The following is an 8,476-nucleotide window of genomic DNA, read 5'->3' as shown; positions in this document are numbered from 1 at the left end:
GTAGAAAAAAAAAACACCCGGTTTTCTTTTCTGAAAAAAATTAACCTTTATCATTCTTTTCACAGTTTTCGAACCTAAAATTACTGTTTTATTAATACTTTACATGACGCTTTTCTCAATTGAGTTTGTGTTTTGACGTGTCATTAGGTCTAATATGTCATTGCGTTTTACAAAATGGTCCTGGCATCCCAAATGTAAAGAAAAAAGCGGTTTTGTTTGTAACAGTATAGGCTCATCCGCCAAATGTTATGTCATGTAAATTATTAATAACTATCGCTCCGCTGGTTTGGCTAAGCAAAATACTTTCCTATGCAACATCTTATGTTAAGCGGCTCTATCAAATGTCGCCATGAAGATTGTCACATGACCCACCATAATTACACCTTTTCGCCGGCATCATCTTTCAGCGCGACTTCATAGATGCTCTCCTCGAAATCATCGAGTGATATGTACTCCTGTAAATCAAATGATGATATCCAATGTATCTGATTTGTTTGGAATTAAAGACTTAAGTGCAACATCCTATCTCATGTTTGCTATTATGATAAAAAAGGCCTTCTTTGGTTTAGTTCAAATGGACCAATGTATATTGAGCAAGAGCAAATTTCAAGAAAACTTTGTTTTTAACTCAAAATATCTGAAATTTACCATATTTTCTGGCAGGTTTTTACTTCAATACTCATGGATGGTTTTTGAAAGAGCCTATTCATTTAGAAACGGTAACTCTATTTAACAGTAGTTTCAAACTCATTTTTTCTAGGGGGGGGGGGAATTGATTTTTAGTACCAATTCAAAATGACATCCTTGTTCTAAAGGTAAGGTACGGCAGACAAAGTGAAACATAAATCGCCACTACTCCGTTGTTAACCCTAAATGGGCCCGGCTTTTTTTTTTTTTTTTTTACAGTTCTCAGAAGCGGGGGAGGAGCGACCCCCCCCCCCCCCCACACACACACACACCCTCCCCAAGATATCGGTTGTCTCATTACAAATATTTTTGAAAGTTGGCATGCATGCACACACATCCATTATTAGTACATCACATAACTTTCTATTCAAACCGACAAAATGTTTTACCATGGTCATTTACCATGCATATATGTAGTTCACACTCTCAGGCGTGTGATTCAAGCACGGTCGATGGGAAGATTAACATTTTGGCCTACTCGACCTGGAAAATGGACATTTCGCGAAAACGGTTTATCCCATTTTCATAGAATTGGAGTTACAATGACTGCACGACAATAGCTAGAAAACAATGCTAAATGCTCGGCACGATAACGAAAATGCGTTAGAGCGATATCAGAGTAAGTACGGGGGGAGGTCCGCCCCAGGCCTTTTTATGGTTAACCTGACGAATCTAATCACAACGTAATTTTTCCGACTCTCACCTTTTCTTTGGTGATGAGTTTGTCCAGCTCCTTACTGATCATCTTAAATGTCGGTCGACTGTCTGGGTCCTCATACCAACATCTCAACATCATCACATACCTGACATCGAAGATACAATGAATTTTAAACAATTGATCAAGTCTTTGGTTTTCGCAGGACGACAATTAATTTCTCCAGGATGATTGTGCAGAAAACAGTTCAAGGTCATATTTTGTGAACAAACTGAGGGCGCTGTAATGTCTCAATCTTTGAAGTAGACACAGTAGAAATGCGGTCATTTAAGCAAATTCTCTGTTAAATGTAAGTTACATATACATAAAAAAATATTTGCAACATGCAGTTTTAGATCAAAACAACATGAAAAGTGTATCAATAACTTTGCAATCCTATTGTGACCAACACTGGCGTCTTCACAGCACCTGATTTACTCGAACATAACGGGTTCACTTTGAAAATTAAGATTTCCTTTTTCGACCTTGTATCTTTAGAAACATTCAAGAATGGACTTTATCCACGAGGAATCCATTTTTGGTCGTGTTTTCTGAATATATTGTTTAAATTGAGAACTGTTGAAAGGGATGGTGACAGACTATCTTACTTTCAATTGTCTTAAACAATATGGTATGTTTATCTATAAATGTTTAATTATTCATCAGAGCAGATTGGTGTTAATTTGTAATTAACTTTCTTTTATAGTTTCATTTCTCTTCGCAAATGCAAAACAAATGAAGTTTGTACCTCGCTTTCAATTTCATATGTCCGACTCGTGAATAGAGCCCATTCATTACAGTACAATTTGGATGGTTTTAAAATCTTTAACAGAAACGTGAAGTAATATTTGCAGTGCATGTAATAAACTTACAATTCCTCCTGACAGTGTAGTGGTTTGGGCATACGGTAGCCAGACTGAAGCTCGTTAACCATTATCTTTGCTGTCATAGCGGGGTACGGACGAGCACCTTGAGCAAATAAATGAAGACCAAAAAAAGAACAGAATTTGGTTTTGTCTTGACACCATTTTTTTTAAAACAAGCACAACCTGGTGGGCAACGGAAGTAATTATGTAGATCGAGGGGATTCGCTTTAAATACTACAGCAACTCCCCTACACTAGCAATAATCTCTTGGAGCTATTGAAACCCTGCTTCAGAGTAAAGACCCCAATTGCACATGTCGTATGCATCATCACCATTTGTTACGTACCGCTTTAAATATGTGAGGGATTTAAAATCTGTAAGAGATTGTTTTTTTGTGTGTGTGCTACCAAGTACATTCCACGTGACACTCCATTGAATTTGTTTAATCACTGTGCCAGTTCAGTAATCAATTCACACACAGGTCGATTGCATTAATGCAATTACTTACCGAGTGTAACTATTTCCCACAGAAGTACGCCATAAGACCATACGTCACTCTCTGTTGTGTACACGTCATCCAAAATGGACTCAAAAGCCATCCAGCGCATGGGCAGTGGACCCTGCAAAATGAAAGTATCCACATAATTACCACCTATCTATATAATTTTCACCTGTTTTAATCAATAAAAAGAGAGATTTCTTATCCCCGCCGATTCTACACAATACTGACCTGTGATCTTCGTTCATACACTCTGATATTCATGACGTCACGAGCGAGTCCGAAATCAGCCACCTTACACGTCATGTCCTCAGCAACAAGCACGTTACGGGCAGCAAGGTCCCTGTGAATGCACTAGAATACATTCGAGATAACGTCACTTCAGTAACTCTGGCAGTACCGGAGTCACACTTTTGTAATAAAACAAATTCGCTGCTAACTCACTGACTAATGCTGCTCCTAAAGACATAACGAATTCCTTGACCGAATGATCACAAACTGAACTGGGCTTACCCGTTGAGATGAGATAAAGGCCATTCCATCAGCAACATCTTTAGCAAACTTCATCAGATCCTTGGAGGTTAGTGACTTACTGATACCATGCAGGTTGCCATAGACACGCCTTCCCTTACTACGACTGTCTTTAAGAAGGTCTTTCAGATTGCCTCTAGATTGATACTCCACAATGATGTATGGCGGATCTGTGAGAAAACGAAGGCAGTATGTTAACACTTTCTAGGCAACAAAACAAAAGGCAACAAAACAAACCAATAAAAACAATAGTTGCTTGAATTACCTTCCTCGACACAGAATCCAAGGAGCCTGACTACATTACAATGGTCAGGTAACTTCTTCATCAGGTCTAGCTCCCTCATCAAGTCGGCTTTTTCACTATTGCCTGCTCCGTCTGCATAATTTACATCGAGAGATGATGATCGCATATTAATTAAAGACATTATACAACCTAAAAAGCATATAGTGCTGATTTGTTGCCCTAAGTTAAACTTACCTGATTGCAATTTTCAAACTGGCAATGCTTTTAAAACTACCATGGCTACATTATTATCTCCTGATATTTCAACTAACCTTTTAGAGTCTTAACAGCAACCAGTGTGACCTTTGACCCCTGTGTCATCCCCGAGGCTTCCGCTAGAAGCACCTGACCAAAGGCGCCATGTCCGAGCTCTTTGATGATCTTCAGCTGATCACGTGGGAAGGCCTTGTGCGCCGTTGGGACATTTGCATAATCCACTGTCCCTGGTTTCTTATTGGCTGGCTGACTTATGCAGTCCAATTCTGCAATATAAATAGCAGAATACTCGAGCATTTTGAAACAATTTGTGAACGTCTAATTACCTATTATTTAGCAAAGTATTTGAAGCGAGAGGTAGATCGTTGGTGACTCACACCCGCGCTGTATATCGTTCAGAGCTTAACCGCTCGTCTTAGGATGTGCACTCTCGGTGCAATCCCTTGGAAGTCAAGGTTCTGCTCGATCGGTACAGTGAGTTTAATGAGAATCCAAATCTTGGCATATTATGAGTATTATATGACTATGTCAGGTGTCTTTACAATCTCAAATATTTAAGCTGGGAACACAATTGCACTGCGCTCCTCAATGAGAAACATGACTATCCTCATGACATGACCTTGCTTGGTGAGGTGTAATTATCAGCTTTGTGCTGTTTGGGTTTACCAAGGATAAATATAGTAATGGGGAAAATAATGAAAATAAAGAAAGAAAGAAAGAAAGAAAGAAATAGATTTGATGGCCTACCGTTTAGTTCCTGTGAAGCTGACTGTGTTCCTGGTGGCGGAGGTGTGGATTGAGGGCGCCTTTGAATATAAGGGACAGTAGTATATGCTTACTTGTATTGCAAAGAACATCATCAAACGTTAATAAAAATATATCAAGATATTACTTATTCTGAGTTAATCTCTAATGCACAATGTAAATAGCCATGATTCTCAGAAAAAAAGGCAATGGACTTACATTCTAATGTCTATGGTTGATGCAGCCTCTGAAAGCAATAAAGAAAAAAAACGGTAATTTCTGTAAAAGGTCAATCGCTTTATTATTAGAGCAAGAGGGCGGCCCGGGTCCAGAACGGCAAATGGCTTGTTTTAGCAGAAGAACAAGGGAGGTGTTGGAAACTATTTTTAAATCTGCCGAATATTATCATAAATTATTCACTTTTTTCTTGCATTTTGACATGCAGTAATAAGTCCTGAAACAAAATATTGTTACTATCACGCTTTACCGCCACTAGCTTTCCTCGATCTTCTTGTGACATAGACTCCAAGCGCGATGACAGTTAAGACGACAAACCCGATGATGATACCAATAATGACCACTGTCTTGTCATCAGGCACAGTTGTCGTTGGAGGTACATTGGTCACTTGTAAACAATCACACACAAACATGTATTAATGACAGGTCGTTCAATTAAGAAATATTGTAATCCAAAGGTTAATTTAACAACATCGTGGAACGAACAAAAGGAGAGCGTCAGTAAAATTTCAGTTATGGTAAGAATCTCTGCGATTTTACTTTAAAGGGAATATACATCATTTGCTTTTGCTGTAATTTTCAGAAATGGATGGAATTGGGGGGTTGGAAATATATAGCAAATATAGTTACACTGACTTTTTTGAGGTTTTGGGTTCGAAAATGCTATAAAAACCAAGAAAAACGATCATTTTCCTGTAGTCTGGTTCCCTGACTCCATATAAGAAGAAACAGAGCAGTTTACATACATTGGGGAATTGTAAGGTCAGGGAACCAGTCTAGCTGGCTCGTACCCGTTCATAGGTGTGTAATCGATTGCAAACAAGTGCGATGGTCAATTGGGGCCAGTATTTGAAAAAAAGCCAGTTTTTTCCAACGCTGATCGGCCGATCAGCGTTGGAAATTGATACAAAAATACCACTTTTCTTGAAAATGACAGTAAACCAGGTGCCATGATTTTACAGGATGCTTTACACTGTCATTCACTAACAGTCCAGCAAGGTATTTCAAAATGATTTGGTAGTTGTATTTTTTGATGTTTGCAAATGTTGTATTTTCCCTTTAAAACAGAGTAAAACCATTTTTGATCTGTTCTATACATCATCTCTATTCTTCAAATTTTCTTACTTATTTCAGTGAGGGTGATGTTCAGTGAGTCCTCTCTTCCGATGCCATTTGAACTGATGCAGGTGTACACTCCATAATCAACCTGGGAATCTACTGCCTTGACGGTCAACTTGCTGGTGACTTTGAATTCAAAAATTCCATCTCCACCAGATGTCTCATGTGTTACAGGGAACTTTCCTTCATCCACGTCACTGGTAATCATGGTGTTGTTGGTACAATACCACTCCATGAGTGGCTGAGGATTACCCACCGCAATGCAGATTAAGACAGCATTTTCACCATCTTTGACTCTTACTTCATTCATTGCTTTATTGGTGATGTTGACTTCGTCTATGAGTGAAACAAAAAACAGCGAAACAATACAGGCCTCTGCCTCTTGGCTTATGGAATAGAGACGCGCTACACAATCCACTGTTCATTTCGCATTTATGGAAATAATAATAATAATAATAATAATAATAATCGTGTCTAGATACTGTAATTTCTTTGGTCTAGAACTGCCACCTCTCCAGTCTCTAAAACAAATGTACACTGCGTTGCACTTACACCACCGCATAATGCAGGGAGGTGCATGCCGCCCCCCCCCCCCCAAAAGAAACGGAATGACATACTTCCTCTTCCTTGATCTATTTCATCATTAGTCATTTTATTCAAAGTGTTTTGCAAACTTACATTTGACATCAATCGGACCCAGAGATCCCACTGGTCCAGGGATCCACGGGGCCCTATTTGCTGTGCATGTGATGATGTTTCCATTATCCTGTCTCCTTGGTGTGTAGTCCAGCGTGCTGGTGAAGCTGTACCGATCACCTGATTCTGACAAGCTCGTAGTTGGACCTGGTGAGCCTCCATTGGACCAAACCAGAGTCCAGTCATCGGGATATCCCATGTCTGCTGTACACGTCAGCAGAGTCGCTTCATTCTCAGTCATGGATGTACTACCGGTTATGACAGGAGTCTCAGTGGGTCCTAAAAGATAACAGATAACGCCAAAATTTAAATTTCAATGTTTTCATTAATTGCATTATTAATGAAAATCCTAATGTTCGCAAACATTCATGTGCTCCTTTTATAGTAATACAACCCCCTCCACAAAAAAAATATGAGACATGATTTCCATCACTAGACACTTTTGTTTGCTCATTAAGAAACACGATTACATACCGATAACATAAAGCCTGATGTTTACGCTTATCCCTTCATATTCTTCATCGTTGGAAGCCTGGCACCGTAACGTCTTTCCATGATGGCTCCATGTTGGCGAGAAGGTAGCCATACTAGTGCTGGTAGTCAGCTTATCAGCACCTGTGACATTCACGGTGTTATATGGTGTGATGGTCGCATCACCTAGAGACCACGTGAATGAGGCTCCTGGGTTTATGTCTGGTACCTCACAAGTGAATCGGTGATCCATGCCTTTTAGCAAATACGCTGTACCATCAGCGGAAGGATAGCTTGTTGATGAGTCCGATAAGGCGATGGTTTTAGGTAGCACTGAATCCAAACAAATTAGATTAACAAATGATTAGTCAATGCACTGGTACTTTATTATCTTAAATGAATAACTTATATATGCAGCGGAAGTGTACGTCGTGAGAAAGAAACGCAGTGCGCTATCAAAATAGTAGCTGTCGAACATGTCGAACATTAACTTAATCTAAGAGTATACCGTGTTTATACGTCGGTGAAGGGCAAAACCTAATTTGATGCATTACCTCAACGCAAAATTCCATCTTATTAATTAGTCTAAGACACAATCCAATTGGATTCCTTAACAAACAGGCGACATATTGGGAGTCAATTTCCCGATAACCGTGTGCGAGAAGGGAAAACGATGTTATTATAAACCAAACACGTGGAAGGTGATTGGCAGCATGCATTGTCAAAAGTACATGATGAAAGCGAAAGCTAAGACTAGTTTTGTATGTGAATAAAAATTCAAAATCAAATACGTATAAACATACGTACAATTCTTACCGATTACAGTCAAATCAATAGACGATATAATGAGAGTTCCCACCCAATATCTAGCAAAACACCAGAACGTCCCTCCATCAGCAGCCACGTCAACAGAGTGGATAAGCAAGTTGAATGTGTTTGTGTGCCAATCTATTGAGGCGGTGTAAGTCGACGAGTTGTAACCATTGTGATAAATAGGTTCATTGCCAATATGGTAAATGATTTCAGCAATCTGTGTAGGCGACTGAATGGCGCCGTCATCATCTTTCATCCATTCCAGACTTTGTATTGAGGATCCAGTGTAATTGCAGATGAGAGTAGCTTGACTGCCCTCATACACTGTCATGGCAGGAGCTGTTGACACTGAGTCTTGGCTGAATGAAACTGTAAAGAATGGGTGAGGAAAAGAGTAAATGAGACTATAACCTCTAAATCAGAAGAAATTATCGCAAGCCTAGCGTCTACTATCAGCATGTTGTCAGTCGTTCGTCAATTTGTGTAATTGTCTCTTAATTCTTTTTCAAAACAGGTTTGAATAAATGCACGTCAATAAGATATACGATTTCCTTACACTTGTTGCATTCAATTTCCATGGACAGATTCTTTGATTTTGTCCAGAAAAGTCATCAACCCTA

At 39.3% G+C, this 8,476-nt stretch overlaps 1 protein-coding gene across 1 annotated transcript; it reads right to left on the bottom strand.

Moving 5' to 3' along the window:
* Positions 1 to 377: 377 nt before the first annotated feature.
* LOC119735323 (fibroblast growth factor receptor 1-like) lies at positions 378 to 8,187 on the bottom strand. Its single transcript, XM_038209021.1, has 13 exons — positions 7,860 to 8,187; positions 7,047 to 7,376; positions 6,555 to 6,851; positions 5,883 to 6,212; positions 5,008 to 5,145; positions 3,833 to 4,042; positions 3,543 to 3,653; positions 3,260 to 3,447; positions 2,978 to 3,100; positions 2,756 to 2,867; positions 2,254 to 2,350; positions 1,391 to 1,490; positions 378 to 455 (listed from the first exon to the last, which is right to left on the bottom strand). Exons 1-13 carry the CDS (start codon positions 8,185 to 8,187, stop codon positions 378 to 380), a joined length of 2,442 nt encoding a protein of 813 aa, XP_038064949.1.
* Between the last annotated feature and the right edge of the window lie 289 nt (positions 8,188 to 8,476).

This window comes from Patiria miniata, unplaced genomic scaffold (genome assembly GCF_015706575.1).
Source record: "Patiria miniata isolate m_02_andy unplaced genomic scaffold, ASM1570657v1 HiC_scaffold_29, whole genome shotgun sequence".
Lineage (NCBI taxonomy): Eukaryota > Metazoa > Echinodermata > Asteroidea > Valvatida > Asterinidae > Patiria > Patiria miniata.
Note: the sequence above shows the minus strand (reverse complement) of the source record. Positions and strands in the feature narration are given on the sequence as shown.